Source organism: Rutilus rutilus, assembly GCF_951802725.1.
Source record: "Rutilus rutilus genome assembly, chromosome: 16".
Lineage (NCBI taxonomy): Eukaryota > Metazoa > Chordata > Actinopteri > Cypriniformes > Leuciscidae > Rutilus > Rutilus rutilus.
In genome coordinates, this window is record NC_140224.1 from 8,942,880 (window position 1) to 8,964,294 (window position 21,415).

At 35.7% G+C, this 21,415-nt stretch overlaps 1 protein-coding gene across 5 annotated transcripts in view; it reads left to right on the forward strand.

The window, feature by feature from the left end:
• mpp2b (MAGUK p55 scaffold protein 2b) overlaps positions 1-21,131 on the forward strand; it is a 43,606-nt gene extending 22,475 nt beyond the window's left edge. For 2 of the 5 annotated variants that reach the window (XM_084435006.1, XM_084435005.1), the window contains 11 exons: positions 9,042-9,142; positions 9,898-10,050; positions 10,143-10,298; positions 12,465-12,692; positions 16,278-16,409; positions 17,001-17,103; positions 18,466-18,534; positions 18,841-19,002; positions 19,563-19,765; positions 19,967-20,095; positions 20,822-21,131. In XM_084435006.1, the coding sequence (XP_084291132.1) occupies positions 9,042-9,142; positions 9,898-10,050; positions 10,143-10,298; positions 12,465-12,692; positions 16,278-16,409; positions 17,001-17,103; positions 18,466-18,534; positions 18,841-19,002; positions 19,563-19,765; positions 19,967-20,095; positions 20,822-20,998 (1,613 nt within the window). In that variant the 3' untranslated portion in view covers positions 20,999-21,131. Of the gene's footprint in view, positions 1-1,509; positions 1,645-9,041; positions 9,143-9,897; positions 10,051-10,142; positions 10,299-12,464; positions 12,693-16,277; positions 16,410-17,000; positions 17,104-18,465; positions 18,535-18,840; positions 19,003-19,562; positions 19,766-19,966; positions 20,096-20,821 lie in introns of those variants that run through there. The other 3 variants (XM_084435008.1, XM_084435007.1, XM_084435009.1) reach the window with 2 other exon arrangements.
• Positions 21,132-21,415: the final 284 nt, after the last annotated feature.

A 21,415-nucleotide genomic window follows, 5' to 3' on the forward strand; every position in this document is an offset into this window, starting at 1 on the left:
TAAATGTGTAAGCTAGATTTATGCCTATTTTTTTCACATCTTCATGAACACCACAATGATTTCCCTCTGGTAATATTTTTCCTTGTACTTATGTATGATTTGCAAAAATGGGAACTGTTGCGTGTAGATGAGAGAAGCAAAGTGTATGCGCGTTGTGCACACGCTGCATCATGGCCAAGCATGTGATAATGTCAAAGCCCATAATGTCTGCTTTGACCAGTCCTCAACTTGTAGCTGAGTCCTGGAAGAGTTTGATTCATGTGGTCAACATGTCAAGCAGATGCTGTTCTGCGCTGCGAAAGCAAATCCACTTTGCATGCACTTCCAAAGGACTTGGGCTCGAATTGATTTGATAAAACTGACTTCATTGGTACAGTTTTTATAACCGTATATACAAGTGCTGAGGAAGCCACTGGAGCTGAAATTCAGATATAATAATGGGCGTTTCATTTCCGACATGCACTGTAAGCTGTTGACCAATCACAATAGACTGGGCCATCTGACCAATCAGAGCTGAGTATGCTCTCGGAAAAGAGGGGTTTAGAGAAACAGGATCCTTTATCAAACCATTTCAGACACTGTATTTTTATTTTTTATACCTTGTATGCATGTTGTAAACCTATTGTAGGAGACCTACAAAAGAAATGTAGGGACACTAAAATAGAAAAATAGCAGCACTTTTACTTAGTTACTTGGATTTGAATTTTGTCTGTAAAATTATCTTGAAACATCTGAATGAAAAAACACGTTTGAGTAATTTGAGTAAATTTTACTTATTTTTCAGTGTGGATATGATAGCTCAGATCATATTGGAGGTACCTCACAAGAAATGTTTCATTGAAAAGTTAATATTGAGATCTCTGATTGCAGACGCATATTGGCAGGGTTTGAGATGTTGTTGAGATCTGAAATTCTACAGCATCTGAGATCTAAGAGACTTAAATAAAAGACTCCATTTACTCTTATGTAATTTAATAGGAGAAACATTTAAGGAGATTAGCTTTTATAGAGGTCTCTTAAGTAATTCTTCTTTCCTACAGAGAATTTCCACTCTTTGTTCGTGATCGCATTAGTCATTTTGTCTTCCTCCTCTGTTCTTCTATATTCTGTCTTTCCCTCTTCTGTCTCTGCGTTTAGTTTTGAGCTTTCTCAGTGGGTCTGTCAGGCATTGAGACAGACACAGTCTTCAGCTAGGGAGTGATGGGGAGGAGGCTGAAATTTTCTGGCAACCTGTGTATTTGGAAACAGTGCTGTTAGAGTCAGATAGAAGCAAATTAAGAGGCAGAATGCAAAGACGCCCAGTTGTGTATGCTGCCTCAAACTACCTTTTATAGGGAGGGGGGATGAAGAGAGAAGACTAAAACTGGAAAAACAAGGAAGCCTGAGGTGTTACCAGACAGGGAGGGAACAGTCAAGAAATTAAATATCTAGGAAGGTTCAAGCAAGAGGAAGAATGAGAGATTGGGGAGCTTTCTGGTAACTGATACTGACGTCAAGGAGATGAAAAAAAGGGAAGGAACAGAACATAGGGAAGGAGCGCATGTGAATTAAAGGCAGGAAAAGAGGTTTGAACTATGGCTGGAAGTCTCTATAGATTGTCCCTGGAGGAGATTGGATCGATCAGATCTCTAGAGGGTCCAGGAGGTAAGACACAGAGAACAAACGATCAGCTCAGCTCTTTAAAAGCATGCTGTGGTGTCACTGGATAAATAGGGACTTTAGTTTTTGTTGTGGTTTTGCAGTTATAACTGTACATGCAACTATAATAATGGATGAATTGATTGAAATGCCTATGAAATGCTGGTATCGAGAGTTGTCATATCCTCATTGTGGTTGATAACATGATCAAGTCATACCACTTTTGGTGTTAAATTAAAATGTTTAAAAGTTAGATGAATCTAATAAAAATCTTTTTATAATTGCTATCATAGTGATTATATTTTCCCATTCATGGTATTATTATTCTATCAGGTCAAATTAATTGTTCGTTTGATTACAGTTACGTACATTTAATAGGGTTAGGAGTTTGTTCAAATCACTAACCATAATTATGAATAATATAAATAATCGTAAATAGTAGTGCATTTATTGCTGTATATATTTTGTATTTTAAAGGCATACATAATGCAATCTATTATATTTATTTCCACAACTTCTGATACATTATAATACTTAATTATTTACTCATTGCCAATAAGGTAAAACAAGACAAGATGCAAAAGCTTATGTAAGCAGTTGTTTAGTAAAGGACTAACACATTAAATTAAGTGAGGGTGTCAACTTGATATTTGATATACAGTGGGTTGTTTTAGAATGAAATAAACCAGCTAATACTACAAAACGCCACAGAAATAATCAAATCAATTCACAGTATGCTTGTGTTGCTTTTCCCTACGAAAATGAAACCACCTCTTGCAGGTTGATGTCTTTAGTCCTTATTTAGCAACATGACTCAATGTGTCAAAGTTCGCATGGGATATAATTGTGTGTAATTTATCTTGTAGAACCAGTATGTCCAATAAAAAAATAACTAATATGATTTCTGATCTTTTACATTTGCCAATATAAGATTTTATCCAAAACATCAATACTGGATGGGAACATGAAAATGTACTAAGGCTATAAAGAATGTAACATTATACATGTTTGGCATCATGTTAACAGTGATCAGCAGCACATTTCATGTGTTTTATAGTGCTATAACGCACGATACTATTGAATAGTGTAAAATCTAAGACCTTATTAATGAATTATTAATACTCTTATTCATACAGGCTTCATATAAATTGTCATAAAAAAAATGTCATTCCTCTCTAGAGCAGACTGTGTGTGTGTGTGTGTGTGTGTGGAAAGGAGAGACAGGGAGGGGTGCATTGAAAGAGAAGTGACAAACTAGTGTCCAATTAGCTTTGTGCTTGAGAGCACATCCTGTGTTTGTTATCGCTGCCTGGAGAGAATGAGTCTGAGTCCTGTATTTCCACATTTCCTCTCTCTCTCTCTCCCTTTCTCTGAGGTTCAATATACAGTAATTTATGAGTGGAATACATTCCATTGCATCTTTTCATAAAAAATGCAGTTTTCTCATATTTATACGGAGTTTCGTCGTTAGACACAACTTTTTATTCTGAATTAAAATTCCAGTGACACTTGAAATGGTTGACAACATATTGACAACGTGTCCTTCCCAAACACAGTAAGCAGCATCAGCCTCATGAATATTCAATCTGCCTGTTGAATTATGCATGATTACATTCAATCACGTGCTAACACACCTGTAGGCCGGCTGGGTATATTGCATGAATAGGTGGGCTGACATTTCCTATCAACATTTTTGAAAGGCCAACAAGATGAGCCTCTTAATATTCTAGGTGTGATGTGTCAAGCTGTTGAGAAATCAGTAGAGGGACTTTTGGGTGTAATAATGACAGACTGCATCTAGGAACTCAAAGATTCAAATTCACAACAGTGGGATCGCAGATGGAGCGAAGGAGATTTGATCAGTTGTTCTGGGGATGTATGTGATTTCACATCAGATGAAATGTCATCTGACTGGTTGAATTCTACAGGGTTTCCGGTAGATGTGTGTGTTGTGTTATTTAACGGTCCTCCTGGACACAAAGCCGCTGTGACGCCAAACCCCCTCATAGAAGAAAAAAGACGTCATGTTTACAACTGTGACAAACGTACTTATCAGGATGAACTAAACTGGATTTACAGGATGAACTGTGATTAATTGCTTTACATGACGGTCAGACGTCCTCTTGGCCAATGCCGTCATTCCGAAGGTATGACTACGCGAGACTAGTGTGAACTGGGCCTTACTTTACATTTTTTTCATTTCGTCCATGCTTTTATTAAGTGATTTATAAATGAGGAAAAATAAAAACAAATAATGATAGTTGTAATGATGCATGATCAGGCAAAGTAGGGTATTCATGTACAAAAATATTTCAGATGACTGAACCTTTATACTTTTACATATAATGCCGTATTCTCCAGACGTTTTTGCATACTTAAACCCTTTCATATCAGAAAAGGGAGATATTAGAATATTTTTTTATTACATGCTTCATTTCCTGACAATATTAGTTTCTGTGGATCAGATATACATCTGGTATCGTAAGTAGATCATAAAAGAATCGCAATTATACATGGCTCAGTTGCGGTTACAGTTGGCTCAACAACAAAAAATGAACACAACACTTTGCATTTATTTTTTTGAGTTCTGACAACTTTGAATGAAACTAACAAAAACTTACAAACATTAAACAAGCAAGTTATTAAAAATAACAGCAAAAAGGTCTTTCCCTTCACTAAAAAACCCCATAAAATAACACTTAATTTCAACATTTATTTTTAACACTTACAACTTACAATACTTACTGACGCAAAGCATCAGACTTGTAACCCAAAGGTTGCCAGTTCAATTCTCAATACCAGCAGGAAAAATGTAGGTGGGGGAGTGAATAAACAGTGCTCTCTTCCACCCTCAATACCCACCACTGAGGTGCCCTTGAGCAACTAAGGTAACCCCGAGTATGGGTTACCATACTTGGCCTTCACGTCACGCCACTCTAACAAGAAATCCACTGCCCGTTTTCCCAAGTTATCAAGACAATTCCATTAAGTCACTAAAACTAAGGGTGGGTTGAAGGGTCAACACTGTAGCCTATTTATTGATGTAAATACAGAAACCAATTAAAGATTTGTTATTATATGCAGGCATTTTTAAATGTAAGTACAATGTAAAAACATGTATGTACGCAATAAGTGCATTGAATTAAATGTTCAATTTAAATGTTATTAGTACAGTAGTTATAGACACTTAATATAGAGTTGGACTGAAATATTTTCACTGTTATTGCAGATATTTAGCCAGTGATCCTTTTTGGAGGGCTGGTAAAAGTGTAAAATTGACTTTTCAGTTATGTCAGGGCCCTAATTTTGTCTTTTAGTATTAGTAAATACATTTTTGGGGGCCTTTTAATTGTAAGAGTTTTTATTTATTTATTTTTTTTAAGTATAGCCACTGTTATGAGTGAGTGTGTACAGTACCAAACGCACAAACCAATATGAGATCACTAGTAAAAGATAAGACAAAAAGCATTAAAGCTAAGAAATGATCAAGATTAAACCCCATGAGAGGTTTGGAAATATGTAATTAGAAATTAGGTTGAGGCATTTTTATTCAAGTAAATGAGAAGAGGAATAAATGTGAGTAATAATTTGGGCTCTAGGGAATGAACAGATTGCATTTAATAGATCACTTGCAGAAATGAGTTGGAGGTTTAAGTGACTTTTATACACAAACATTTATTTAAAAAAAAGTATATAAATCATTAATGCAATTTATATATATATATATATATATATATATATATATATATATATTATATATCACGGTGTGATGCAGGCAGAAGAAGAGCGGAAAAAGTTCCAATGCAAACTTTTACTAACAATATGGCACAGACACACTTAATAGGACAGAGATAAGACGATAAACAAGGCAAAACACAGGGCTTAAGTACATGGGTAAACAGATCAGGAAAACGAGACACAGCTGACAAGACTAACGAGGTAAACAGGTGTGACAGATGAACTAATAAGGGTTACCAAGGAAACAGATGAGTGGCGGGAAAACAGAACAAAGGAAGACATGTGACTTACGAAAATACAAACAAACACTGACACGTGACATTATATATATATATATATATATATATATATATATATATATATATATATATATATGAAAGCAAATCAAATTGGCAACAATGTCTTTTTTACTGACTGTACGTGTTTATGAAGGTATTTAAGAGCAAATACATAAATATTGAGACATCGAATAACATTGAATGGCTGTATTTTTAAATACATGGCCATCTCTATGAATTTAATTGATTGTAACTGTGCTGGATGAATATTATTAGGAGACACAATTAGTCTCAAGTTTGAGCTCCACGTGACAAAATGTCCCTCTAAATGAAAGCAAAAACGGCATAAAGTAAAAACAGTGGCAAAATTTGACATTTAAAAAAAAGTCGATGATTCAGTTAAATAAATGAAGAAACAGAATTTGATGACACAGTATGCCAAATTGTAACCTAATTTGTCTTGTCAGCCAGGCTTCATGCAGTATGAGTGTAAAGGAAGGTTAATCGTTCCAGGAAATGACTGTTGTACTGGTGTGGAAACTAAATACTACAGGCTTTCTCCATTTCTGAAGGAGTGGTGGAATGGAAATGAGTCAGAAGCCAAACGCTTAGTTCTGAGTTGGGAAAATAAACAGCAGTAATGTAGCTCTTACATATAGATAAGCATTGCAGAATTTCAGAGACCTGAATTTAACCAGTGCTGCAGCGTGAGAAAGACATATTGTGACAGTATACAGTGACAGATTCTTGTTGAACATCAAGGCATGTCCTACAGGTAAATTTGCACAAGTTAGTCACGTATACGTTCCATACACCTCTCCATAAAACATGTTTTAGAATTATAATCAAGCATAGCTTAAAAATCTCAGGGCTCAGACTCAATAAATGTGTGTATTTCTTTGGTGTGTCCTTTCAGCTTAAATGTCAGTAAGTCTCGGCAGGATGTCGACATTAAGCTAGTAATGAGCTTGACCCTTCTGCTCAGAGACACACCAGTAGGATGTGTTTCCATAGAGATTTACATTACAGAGCTGTGGTATAAATTATAGCAAAGAGGTCTATAATACCTGGAGAGGGCTCTCCTTTAGCGTACGCATTAATCTCAGTGGTTGTTACTCTCTCAGAATATGCAACCTAATCCTCTTTGCTCATGGACAACAACAACAACAACAACAACAAAATAATCTAAAAGAGAAAGGAGTGGTATAGAGTTTTAGCAAAACTCCTTAAGCTGCTTTGGATTTCTATCTCATTAGAACCCAGATCACAAACTCTGTTCCAAACACTAGTCATTTGCTGTGAAAAAGAAGTACACTTTAGCATACTTTAAAAAAGAGTGCTTAGTAGGGAAAGGATATACTTTACAAGAGTATACTCAATGCAAACTGAATGTATTGGTTTCAGACACTTAATTGCATGTTAATTGCAATTAAATGAAAATGTATCATAGTTTAGTTTTATATGAAATGCAATTAGCTGAACTTTTGAGAGCTTTTTTTTTTTATTACCTATTACATGTTGGATTCAGGTACATCTTTATATGTAATTTGACATTATTACAAAGTGCACTTAAGTGTGTTAATTAACAGTCATGAAAGTGCACTCTCTTTAAGTAGACTTAAGTGGTGGTTTGTTTCTATAGTATTAAAAAATCTACTTTTAAGATTTGAATTGTAGGTATATATTATACCAAGGACCCAAATATGATAATCCCCTTGTGAGGAACACCAACCATAAATTGTATAAAGACTCATTTATACTGTGTGAGTAAAGCGTGATATTATAAAGACATTAAAAGTTGGCTTTTATACCCCAATTCCAGAAAAGTTGGGACATTTTGTAAAACGCAATATAATCTGTGATTATTTAATTCTCTTAAACCTCTTGAGAAAAATACAAATGTATAAATATATATATATTTTTTTTAATGTTTTTACTGACCAAATTAATTGTATTTTTGCAAATATAAACAAATTTTGATTTTGATGGCTCCAACACACTCCATAAAAGTTGGGACACAGGCAAGATAAAAGTGTAGGGCAAGGCAGGAAACCTCTGTTGAATGTGCTCAGACAGCATTGCATGAGAAACCGTCATGCTGCTGTGTTAAATATAGCCACAACCATGAGTTCTCAGTCTCTAAGACGAAAGACACCATCCACACTTTCATCAGCGACAGGTACAGGGCAAACATCTGTCATGGTATGGGGGTGCATCAGTGCAAACAGCATGGGTGACTTGCATATGTGTGAAGGTACCATTTATGTGGAGGGATATATTGGGATTGTACAGAAACATATACTGACATATATCAAGATGGCATCTTTCCTGGTAAGCAAGACAATGCCAGGCCTCATTCTGCACATGCTACAACAGAGTGGTTTCTAGACACACTACACTGTAGAAGAAATGTGCTTGACTGGCTTGCTTGCAGTCCAGGTCTGTTTCTTATTTAAAAAGTCTGGTGCAGATCAACCATGAGGGTCTCGTGGATCTCTCTAGAAACAATTTTTTTTTATTAAAATAAACTCTGTTTGAGTATGAGGAGATTCAGCTTTGATGGTTCTCCATTGCATTGATCTTCTCTCATGGCTGTTTCAGTGCTTCTCAAGTATGAAAAGAAACATGTCTTTTTTTTTAGCATCTATGTACAAACTAGGACTTCAATGGATAAATAATTATGGCTATTCAAGCAATCTATAAACATTATTTTAGCAAAATGACTCATAGAAGACTATAAATCATCTGCTGTCTCTCTGATCTGCCCTGGAACATGATGTTAGATGCTTTTAATGAGGCTTGTTTAAATAATGAGTTGCGCACTGAAGAGAAAGAACTTTGTCTTTGATCAGTGGGAAATACATCTATTTCCCATTGACATGTTTCTCATTTGAACAGTGTATAGGGGAGTTCTTCTGAAATAAATATAATTATCTCAATATCATGTTTTATTCATGCATTTTGTGGTTGCTACAATTTGTCTCCAGAAGTGTTTGTCATTTGTGTGCACACTCCTAAAGTCGGCAAGAAACGAAAGTTGCAATAGTCTTTTCTTCCCTGTTGTAACATATATCCGAGTGAAACGGCTTCTCAGACGATAAGAAATGTATTAGTGTACTGATAAATCATTTATAATAATAGTACTTCAATATTCCATAAGAAATCAAGAATTGTCCATTTTTATTTTATGGTGACTTTAAACTGTAGTTTGAGTGTCCCCTCAAACTTAATCCAGATTTATGTACAAACGGGCAGCATTTGCAGCAGACTTTATCAGCCTGAACCTTAGACACCAATGGGGCAATGGCATAGACTGCCAATGGTTCTAATAAACCATTGAAAACAGTTATGAAATGGCCTGAATCATTTTTGTCTTCCTGTCCTCAGCAATGCTGAGTCTTCTGGACACCTTGAGCGACAGCACCAGTTCCACCACAGCCAATGACCTGGACCTCATCTTTCTGAAAGGAATCATGGAGAGTCCAGTGGTGAGCCACCCAATTTCTTAACTTGATGTCCATTTGTCAACATGAGGCTTTTCTTTAATTAAGAGTTGGGTCTCTGTCTGTAGATAGTTATCATATTTGATCCATTTATGAAAAATGAAAATGTGAGATATAAACAGGCAATTGCGATTTACAATGTCTGAATTGTGAGATATAAACTTGCAATTCCGGGAAAAAGAAAAAAAATTATATACTTTTTTTCTCGCAATTCTGCCATTTTTTTCTTACAATTCTGACTTCTTTTTTTCAAAATTCTTGAGTTATAAAGTCCAATTCTGAGGGGGAAAAATACGGACTTTTTTTCTCATAATTGCAAGTTTATATCTCACAATTTTGAAAAAGTATCCCGCAATTCTGGCTTTATAATTCGTAATTGTGAGTTTATATCTCAGAGATGTAAACTTGCAATTATGAGAAAAAAAGTCAAAATTATCTTACATTTGGTTTGATTTTGTGGTGGAAACAAGCTTCCATAGCTTTGACAGCCACTGTCACTACAGCAAAATATAGTAAAGTTAGTAGCTTAGCTCCTTTTGGTGCTATACAATGTCTGATGTGTTATAAAAGTATTCACAACAGTGGCAGAAAGCATCCATCATGTCTAAATTTGGTCAGTCCAATCGAATCTCACCTTAACATGTAATTTACCTAAATTCCGTCATCATCTACCCACCCTCATGTTCGGACCTCACATTTTCTTCATATTAAAGAACTTTTAATGTGTTGTGTGTGTGCAGTCTCGAGAGCACTACGAAGAGCCAAAGCTGGAGGCGGTGAGGGACAATAATTTGGAGTTAGTGCAGGACATCCTGAGAGACCTCACCACCCTCACATCTCACAGTCAGGCGGCGCATGAGCTCGTCTGCATCCTCAAAGAGCCTCACTTTCAGGTCCAGAGATTTAGTCTAGAGCAATATCTTCAATTGTGTTTCCTATAGATTTTTAAAGTGGTTTCCCTCAATACCTGTTTTTTTGTCTACAGTCTTTGCTTGAAACACATGACTCTGTAGCTTCCAAAAGCTACGAGACTCCGCCTCCCAGCCCCTGTGCGTTCATGGACCCTGCGTTCATCAACCAGCCTGTTCCCCCTGATGCTGTCAGGATGGTGGGCATCCGCAAAGTGTCTGGAGAGCACCTGGTGAGACCTGACAATCTGCAGTAACCTCACAAACTGTGTGCTGTTATTTGTTGTTATATGCTTCTTTTGTAGCTGTAGGTAATGTGAGCACTATGCAAATAAATCTGAACCTGGATATTCAAATAAGCGAGACATGACTTTGCTTTCATAAAACTAAAATGGAGCATTGTAATGTGAGCTGCTCATTAAAGATGAAGCGTGTCATTTCTTTGCCTCGAATAGAACAAAAACAAATGTAAAAAAAAAAAACGACTGTTTCTAAATAGAGCTCTTTCACATTTCCAGATTTGGAACATGGACTGTAGCACTTTTAGATTTCTGTAGCAGTATGGACCAGGGTTGTTATTGTTAAAGTTCTAGTAAAACTAAAAATAATAAAAAATATTTTTGTTAATTGAAATAATGCGGAAAAAAAAGAAGTTAAATGTTGCATTGGCAACTAACTGAAAAAAGTTAAAGGTGAATCACTAAACCTACTAACTGGAAATGCATAAAAATGACCTGAAACTGAACTCAAACTGAAACTAAAATAAAAACAAATGAAAGGTAAATAGTTATATTTAAAAAGAATAAAAACTAATAAAATACAAAATCACATAGCTAACAAAATCACATAACAAAATTACAAAAAAAAAAAAAAATTATGAAGAAACAATAAATATAAAAGCAAAATATTAATAAAAAAATATAATAGTGTATATTTAAGGGCAATCATTTTAAATACAATTATTATAATTAATAATTATAATTTTAATTTATATAATTATTGTATAAATGATTATGGATTTCTGTTTATAATTTATTATTATAATTTATAATAGAATAGAATAGAATAGAATAGAATAACAATATAATATAATAACATTACACATTGTTTTGTATTACCATTTTGGTCCAACAGCACAAGAAAAAATTGCATTTCCAGACGTTTAAGAGATTGATTACGGCATTTAGAAAAGTTTTACATTTCAAATGTATCGTCACTTCCTCATTAGCTCCATCAGAATCACCCTTGCAGTGTTGACTAGTTGTTTGTAATTAAATGCCAGGGTAAAATAACAAAGTATTGTGTTATAAATGTACATTTCATTTTTTTCAAATTAAAATACTGTATACAGTGCAATGCATAAGTTAATACACCCATGCTAAAGTTGACTAAAAAGAGGAATAAAAAATCATATTTTGGAAATTGAACTTAATGCCTTAATTAAAAAAATTAGGAAAAATCCAACCTTTAAGGACACCAATTTTCTTTGTGAATGAATAATGTATCGTAAATAAATAAATGTTCTTCCTTAAAATACAGGGTGCATAAGTCTGGACACCCCTATGTTAAATTCCCATAGAGGCAGGCAGATTTTTATTTTTAAAGGCCAGTTACTTCATGGATCCAGGATACTATGCATCCTGATAAAGTTCCCTTGGCCTTTGGAATTAAAATAGCCCCACATCATCACATAGCATACCATAGCATAGTTTGATTAGCATTGAGAGCAATGCAAATCAAACTAGCTTTTAGGCTAACTGAAATAAAACCATGCCAATCTCTAGGTATGGTGAATGCTATGTGATGATGTGGGGCTATTTTAATTCCAAAGGCCAAGGGAACTTTATCAGGATGCATAGTATCCTGGATCCATGAAGTAACTGGCCTTTAAAAATAAAAATCTGCCTGCCTCTATGGGAATTTAACATAGGGGTGTACTAACTTATGCACCATGTATTTTAAGGAAGAACATTTATTTATTTACGATACATTATTCATTCACAAAGAAAATTGGTGTCCTTAAAGGTTGGATTTTTCCTAATTTTTTAAATTAAGGCATTAAGTTCAATTTCCAAAATATGATTTTTTTATTCCTCTTTTTAGTCAACTTTAGCATGGCTGTATTAACTTATGCATTGCACTGTATATAAAAAACACTTGATAGATTTACAGAGTATGCATCATCACAGTCCCTGAAAAGGGTCCAATGGATAGAAGTATATTTAAAAAAAATATATTTTGCACTCTCACTTCTACCCTAGTGATCGATAAATGTAAATTAGTCGAATAAAGTTGATATTGTTATTTAAGAAGCACTCAAAAAAAAAAACAAAAAAAAAAATTTTTTTTAAGTAAATAGTGTCACTTTTGTTTGAATCACATCCTGTTTTCTCTGCCAGGGTGTGACGTTTCGGGTGGAGGGCGGAGAGCTGGTGATTGCTCGGATTCTGCACGGGGGCATGATAGATCAGCAGGGCCTGCTGCATGTGGGTGACATCATCAAAGAGGTGAACGGAAAAGAAGTCGGGAGTGACCCGAAGGTTCTTCAGAACATGCTGAAGGAGTCCAACGGGAGCGTGGTCCTCAAAATCCTCCCCAGTTACCAAGAACCACACACACCTCGACAGGTGGGCAACTTTCAGTTATTTAGCAGAATTGTTATCCTTTTTTGAGTAGTAATTGTAAATGTATGTAGACTAAAAGTGGTCACAGAGACACATTTGAGACATGCTACTGTACTACCAGGTGTAAATTATGTGTTTTGCTTGTCTGCTAGTAATTTAACCACTTCCACTGCTTTTATGTCACAAAATTTTACTGTTCGGGGTCTCTGGAGGCCCCAAACATCCTGAGTGTACAGCTTTCGCGAACAGCGCATAAGGTTTAAGGCAATAATAAGTGGTATTAACTCTAGCTAGCTATTTCAAATTAGTGAAGTTTACTAGTATCATCTTACTACTATGCAATTAGATAAATGACGTGACAAAAGCAAATAGAATCCATTATATTAATTGAAGCTGTCTACAGTGGATGTGGCGCGGTACGACATGACAAATTCCAGACGATAAATAATGCCCCGTTCTATTTCTGATTTACTCCAAACACTTGCTGGGACCACAATGTAGTTGTTTTTTTGGGGGATTTCCGTTTTTTTTTATTAATTTTTTTTATTAATAGTATTAAAATAGTAGGGTTCAAAAACTTTTAGTAAACTATTTTTGGTGTATTTTAATAAATAAAATGATACATTTTTGTTCAATAAATATACTGTCACAGTTGTGTTCTGTTTTGTTTTGGACTTGTCTTCCTGTCGTCATGTCACGTGTCTACTGTCATCATTAGTTCAGTTGTATCACCTGTGTTTAGTTAATCATAATCATCTGCATCACCTGTGTTCTGTTAATTAGTGTTCTTCTGTGTTTGTATTTAGTTCCCTTCTGTGCAGTCAGTCTTTGTCCGTTCTCGTCTAGGTAACGTCTGAGTCATGTCTAGTCATAGTTACGTCGTTTGCTGGTGTGTGTTACCCTTCTGCCCGTCTGTACCTTTTGTGTGACATTGTGAGTAAAAGTTTATATTGGAGCCTTTTTGCCTCCTCGCCTTCAACCTACACCACACCCTGACATATACTATCATTAAAATATGTTCATTTTAAAAATACAGAAACTATTCTAAAAAATTATTAAATATAAATTATATTAAAAAAAATAAAGATTCTGAAAGCATTGAATGAGATCCCATAATAATAATGTAATAAAGCTTTACTTGTATAGTAACAAATACATATATCTAACCATGTCATGTCAGCAAATGGAAAAGTCAGCCAGCTGTTTATTATCATGTTAATTATTGTGCCCTTCGCCCCGACGGGGAGCTTTTTACCCCAAATACCATACTTTTACATATTCTTCCGTAATTAAAAAACTGTGGTTTTTTTTTTTTTTTTTTTACTTCGAACGAAACTGAAAATCTTTAACAAGACCTTTGTCTCAAAATATAGACATTAATTTTAGCGATTCTTTTTGCTACATAAATCTACAACATTTAAAAAACATTAAATATGAGATCAAATTAGCGCAGAATCAACTTTCAGTGCTTTCAGTGATCGCGTCAAGGTATGTACAAACTAGTGGTTTAGATCCCCATTGTACCCTATTAGTCAAATAAAAAAACGCTCATTTGGGCGCCCCTGTGGATGAGCTGCGCCCCTAGCATTTGGCAATTCCGCTCATTGCCGCTGGCTGGCCCTGGGCGTTCCAGATAAATGAACATGAGTGGAGATAATTCTCTCTCTTCTACAGTGTGATCTTTCTCAACTATAACAGCATGTCATGTCCAAAATGAGTGAAGGTCTGTAAATAATGGCGCAAATACCAGTAAAGCATTAGTAAACATTTATCCTAAGTAAATCTAGACAGTGATTTTTAACACCAAAAGAGGGTTTGTTTGGTGCAAGCTGTTCGTAAAGCTGTTCTAGTCCCTAGTATCCAAATTACATGTGACATAACCACACCCTTTTACCATAGTCAAATGAATTTGCCAAAAAAGGAGGTTTGAATGTGTCTGACAGTTCAGTAAGTTTGAAAGCTCGACAGACAATTGTCTATTTGGGCAGTCAGTCATTATTATCTGTTGTAAGGTCAATTGGATCACCCGGGTGGCTGTTAATACCAGATGTAACGGGACCGAAGTGCTCTGGTACTCGCATGTAACTAACATCTACTGTAATAACCTTGGTTCAACATTCCTTTAAATTGACATCTTTGAGTTCAAACTTTGGTTTGCCCTGTCAGGTTTGGGCACCTGTCTCCACTCCAGAGCATGCTGGGAGATTAGTGCATTATGCCAAAGCCCTCCCTGTTTTTGACACTGCACCAAACCCACAGATTGAGATGAGACACCGACAGTCTTCAAGTCTGCCCTTCTTCACTTTCAGCCGTTCTTACCCGCTTTCTGCATGTCAGAGATCTTCATCTTTGCTGCTTATTAAATGAGAATTAAATGAGTGAAGTTCTGTTTGTCTGCCCATATGGCGCCATATTCACAGCATCCCATCTGTGCCTGTCTTCATTTGATCCCAAAATAAACAAACAGCTTCCTGTGCCTGCTGCTAATATGGGACTGGACATCACAGTGTGTTATGTTACTAATGTGATTCACGCTTACATGGTGGGGAATATTCATGTTTTTAGGTGTTTGTGATGGCAGATGGTATTGTTGGCATGTGTCGTGTTGTTGTGTTGTGTGTGGAGTAGGCTATGCTTGTTGTTGACTGTTTGAATGATGTAATCCAGGCATATTTTCCGTGACATTGAGGTTCCAGCACCTAATAGCAACATTCCACTGGACTGCAGGTAACTACAGTTGCCATGACAACGGGGATTTGGCTCTTACACTAACATTGGACTTAAAGGGATGGTTCAACCAAAAATCTAAATCCTGTCATCATTTACTCACCTTTATTTTATAAATGCTTTAAAATGGATCGTGTGAATATAAAGGTGTTAACTTTTAATGTTTTTGACATTTTGGTGTTATAAGGCTAGTTTTCTTAAGTGTGCTTAATTGAATTGAATGTGCACTTGTTCTGTACTGTAAATCTTAAAAGTATGTTTTAAAAAAAAACTGAGGGAGAGGTGTAATTTGTGTAAAACATTGTTTTTTTGGTTCATATTTCATAATTTTTTAACACGTAGTCATTATAAATAAATTTTTAACAAGTAGTCATTATAAATTATTAACTGTTAATGAGTAATAATTAGTATTAAATTGTAATTAATATTATATTACAGAATTGGTCAAATAATTAGTATTTTGATTATGGTTTTTCCTTTTTTTAAGATTGAAAACAAGTCTTAACAAGGGTAAAACTACTAAATCTACACATAAAAGACAATTGACAAGTTTTATTCTGAACTTCATGTGACAAAAAGTAGTAAAATCAATCTAACATAAAAATGAAATTAATATAAAAGTGCCTGAAGTTGATAATTAGTAAGTGTATGTTTATGTTAACAGAATAAGGAATCATTAGAGATACAGATAAGGCCAGAACTCTGCAGTCAGCCAGTGATAACAGTAAAGAATAGCTAACTGTAAAGTTTTCAACAGGCTGACAATATGACACTCTGATGGATGGGCATATTCATTAATAAGAACAATGTGTTTCTGTGTTTTTACTGTATCTCTCTCTCTCTCTCTCTCTCTGTCTGCAGGCCTTTGTAAAGTGTCACTTTGACTATGACCCCAGTCATGACAACCTGATCCCCTGTAAAGAAGCTGGACTCAAATTCAGCAGTGGAGACATCCTTCAGATCTTCAACCAGGAGGACCCTAACTGGTGGCAGGTGTGTGTGTGTTTGTGGCCGGGAAAACCCTATATCAGGGGTCAGAAATCTATGGAATGCGTGCCTACACTGGCACGCGGAGGGTTAATCGCTGGCACGTGAGCAAAAGCGAGAGAGATGTGTGTATTCAGAAGTGGAGGAAAGTCTATTAAGAATGTCTTAAGAATTAAGACAAAATGGCACTCAACCCAATTAATTAATCTAAACTTAGGTTTTCTGAGTAAACAAGGCATGTGAATAGTTCAGATTACTCGATTTTTACAATTATGTTAAGACATAAAGTAAAGTTAACTAAAAAGTGTTAGTTAGAACAACTGTTGGATTTTACAGTGTTGTTAATGCTATAAATATCAGAGATATTCAACATTAATGTATATTTATATAAGTGTAAAAATGCAGAAAGCTTTGTGTGATGGGTAGGTTTAGGGGTTGGGTTAGTGTAAGTGGATAAAATATACAGTTTGTACAGTATGAAAATCATTATGTCTATGGAAAGTCCCCATAAAACATGAAAACACAATGTGTGTGAGTGAATATATGACCCTTAAGCTCTGTATGTTGGTCTTACCTTGAGTCTGGTCTCACCTGTAGGCATGTCATCTGGAAGGAGGCAGCGCAGGCCTGATCCCCAGTCAGCTGCTTGAGGAGAAGAGAAAAGCTTTTGTCAAGAGAGACCTGGAGCTCACTAGCACAGGTAGGACACAGGCCACTACAGAGTATGGATATGCAGTGGAATATTTATTGTGTGGAAGTCTGATGATTTCTGAATGATCATGTGACACAGAAGACTATAGTAATGATGAGAAGTAAAGACTAATGATGCTGAAAATTCAGCTTTGCCATCACATAAATAAATTACATTTTAAAATGGATTCAAATAGAATACAGTCCTTTTCATTTGTAATTATATTTCATAATGTTACTCTTTTTATAATATATATTATCACATTCACACTGTTTTGCATTGCATTATATTATTTGCCCCCCACAATTAAAACTACAGAGCTCATAAAACTATTACTTTAAAAGCATTAAACATAATCTTAGAAAGGACATTTTTGCAAGATATTGAGTGACAACTGATATTTATATGCATTTTATGTACGTAGTCTGCGAAACTGTTATAAATATCTCATTAATACATGCTAAAGCTGTTAGAATTTCATATTACTTTATATCTCCATATAAATAACATCTGCACCAACATGCTCAGTTTGGACCTATGAAAGGTGTTTTTTTCCTCCTCAATCATGAGCTCCATATTCTCATGATATGTGACCCTGGATCACAAAATCAGTCACAAGTCATATATCTGTGGCAATAGCCAACAATACATTGTATGGGTCAAAATTATCGATTTTTCTTTTATGCCAAAAATCATTAGGATATTAAGGAAAGATGATGCTCCATGAAGATATTTGGTAAATTTCCTACTGTAAATGTATAAAACATTTATTTTTGTGAGTGAATGCAGCACAGTTGCGAACATAAATGGACAACTTTAAAGGCGATTTTCTCAATGTTTCGTTTTTTGCACCCCAGATTCCAGATTTTCAAATAGTTGTATCTCGGCCAAATATTGTCCTATCCTAACAAGCCATACATTACATCAATGGAAAGCTTATTTATTCAGATTTCAGGTGATGTATACATCTCAATTTGAAAAAATTGACCCATGTGACTGGTTTTATGGTCCATGGTCACATATCATAAATTATGAAAAAGTAGGACAATAATATCTTTCCATAGACTGCCCCTAACATGGCTTCAAAAGTAAAGCCTGCTAACAGCCTGAGACGACACTAAACTGAGAGTAGCGGAAGATCAACAGCAGAATGCTCTGGTGTTGATTACAGTAATAGGCCATTATTTATTCATCCACATGTCATTCCAAAACTGTATTGTGTTATTTTTCTGCGTGCACTTGGTTATTACATTAGAACGAACTGAAAGGTTTGATAAGTATGGCCTGAGGTTAAATGTGTTCGACTCCTGCAGTAGACAGGAGTCATGCTGTGTGTGTCTATACTACCAGGATGTGTGCTGATGTCCGCAGGGGCTCTGTGTGCAGGGATGGGGGGTAAGAAGAAGAAGAAGATGATGTACTTGACCACCAAGAACGCTGGTAAAGACGACTGCTCCATCTGTCCAGTGCAACGGATGCGCATGTGTCATACTCTTGATCTCGGTTGTGCTTGTTGTTGTTGAAGTCAGTTCTATAAATTTGTTTCATGCTAAAATCATTTGATGATGAGTTTGCAGTCAGTTCCATTTCAGGGAAGGTGCTTCAGGTTCATAAACGGAAATGCATTGAGAATGAGAACTACAGTACATGGATCCTCAATAAAACTGAACTGGAACTGACAAGTAATAAATATGGATATAGCGACTAAATCAGACTAACAAAAGGTGAGATGTTTCACTTTTCCAGAGTTCGACCGACATGAGTTGAGGATCTACGAGGAAGTGGCCAAGGTGCCTCCATTCCGTAGGAAGACGCTGGTTCTGATCGGAGCTCAGGGAGTGGGACGCCGTAGCTTGAAAAATAAGATTTTGGTGTCGGACCCGCATCGTTATGGAACCACAACACCCTGTCAGTGCATATTTATCATTTTGATTCAATATTTATATATTAAATAAATCATAAATTTGAAATATTTTTGACATTTTAAAGGGATGTTACCCTAAAATGAAAATTCGGACATCATTTACTCACCCTCGTGTCGTTCTAAACCCAGAAGACTTTCGTTCATCTTCTGAACACAGATGAAGATCTTTTTAATGAAATCTGAGAGATTTCTGTCCCTGCACTGAATGTCTATTCACCCAAAACTCTGATCTTACGAATGTTTTGGTGAATAGACTTTCAATGGAGGGATAGAAATCTCTCAGATTTGATTAAAAAAATCTTCATTTGATTTCCGTAGATGAATGAAAGTCTTATGGGTTTGGAACGACATTAGAGTGATTGATAACAGAATTTTCATTTTTGGGTGAACTATGCCTTTAAGTTGGCTTTATGTTGGATGCAGTAAAGGTTCTGTCACATTTACTGTTGTAGCTTAATACTAGGAAATAAAATATACTGTTTGGCATAAATCAGATGATTTGCACTGCTAATGTTAACCTGACCCTTTTTGTCCCTGTGGACAGACACATCTCGCAAACCCAAGGTGGATGAGAAGGAGGGGCAGATGTACCTGTTTATGTCTCGCAGCGAGATGGAAGCTGACATTAAATGTGGCCGTTTTCTGGAGCACGGGGAATACGACGCAAACCTGTACGGCACCAAGATCGACTCCATCCATGAGGTCGTGGACTCCGGCAAGATTTGCATTCTGGATGTCAATCCGCAGGTGCCCTTTGAAATGTTCTATATCCTATTTACAATGACTGTTCACTGAAGCTAAATACAACTAATGCATGATGCTGATTGTATAAAGCACTTACAATGGAAGTCTATGGGGAAATTTTCCTGCAATGCAAATAAATATTACATTTATACAGTTATCCTCCCATTTAATATACTTTTCATTGCATACATTCTTCTCCTACAGGCACTCAAAGTTCTGCGAACAGCCGAGTTTCTTCCATACGTGGTGTTCATTGAAGCCCCAAACTTTGAGGTTCTGAAAGACATGAACAGATCTGCCATCGAGTCTGGTGTTGTGACTAAACAGATGACGGTAATTCCTTTCTTTAAAGTTTTTTGCATAACAGCAGTCGATGTGGGCTAAACTGTGGATTTTTTATCACTGCAGGTTTTCTTTTTTATATTACACAAATTCTTTTCTCACTTAAACACAACCACCGCCAAAACTCTATGTACCTACAGGCCAATTTGCACGTTTACATACTCTTTTCAAAATGGTTAAACTTAAGTTAAAAACTTAACATAATACAATACTGAACAAGACAGTCATTTGCTACATTTCTACAATAATACCATATAGAAATATATTCCAAATCTAAAAAATCAAACGCTATCAAAACCATTAGATTAGAACACATACACAGGTGTTAAGTCTTTCAATTTCATTACCATCTACACAAAAGGGAAAAACAATAGAGAACTGTCATTCTTGTTTAAAAAATTGTTTTTTTACAATAGCAAACATTGTCTAGTGCAACCTGTTGTTAGTGTTTTTTAGGTCAGTGTTTTACGAGTGACAAAGTGTGTTTGTTGGATGACAGTCTTTGCTAGTGTTATGGAAGAATGAGTTGATTTGAGGCATGTATGAAGTGTTTTGGTAGTTTTAGTGCATTTTGAATGTGAAATTAACTGCTGTGCCAATAAGAGAATTGTGCGAGAAGTTTTGAAAAAGTTAGTCAAATATGTGTCCTAGCGATTTCAAATTTTTTTTTTTTTATTCTTAGTTCCCTCAGTGTTGACTAAATTAGTGTCTCTCTAGGACTCAGAACTCAAACGGACAGTGGACGAGAGCGAAAGGATCCAGAGGGCGTACAGTCACTATTTTGACCTGAGCATTGTGAACGATAACCTTGACGGAGCGTACCGCAGCCTCAAGAGGGCGCTAGACAGACTCAATACAGACCACCAGTGGGTTCCTGTCAGCTGGGTCTTCTGAGAGCAATTCACCAGTTGGGTTCTTCTCACAGTGGCTAGAGTCTAGTTAACTGCTGTAATCTATGTGAACTTGCCTGGTCTTTAGATTTTTGCACAGAAAATCATGACAATACAAAGCTAGTTTATTATTTTGTAAAAAAAAAAAAAAAAACTGAATTGATCTGTATATCTGTATTGGTTTTAAAGGAGTTCTGTACAGTGCTGTATGTTTGTTATTCCTGTTAGAGTAGGGCTGTATATTTGTATAGAAACTGTAGAATATGTTTTAGCACCCTACGTTACAATGAAGATATTCAGAATCATGTTGGATGTATCAATGCTATATGATTGCGTAGTGTTTTGCAGGGATTGTTTAGTTTTGATGTATTAATAGCAGAATTGAAGAGTGTTTTGGCGTGTTTACGGTTGTCATATTCTC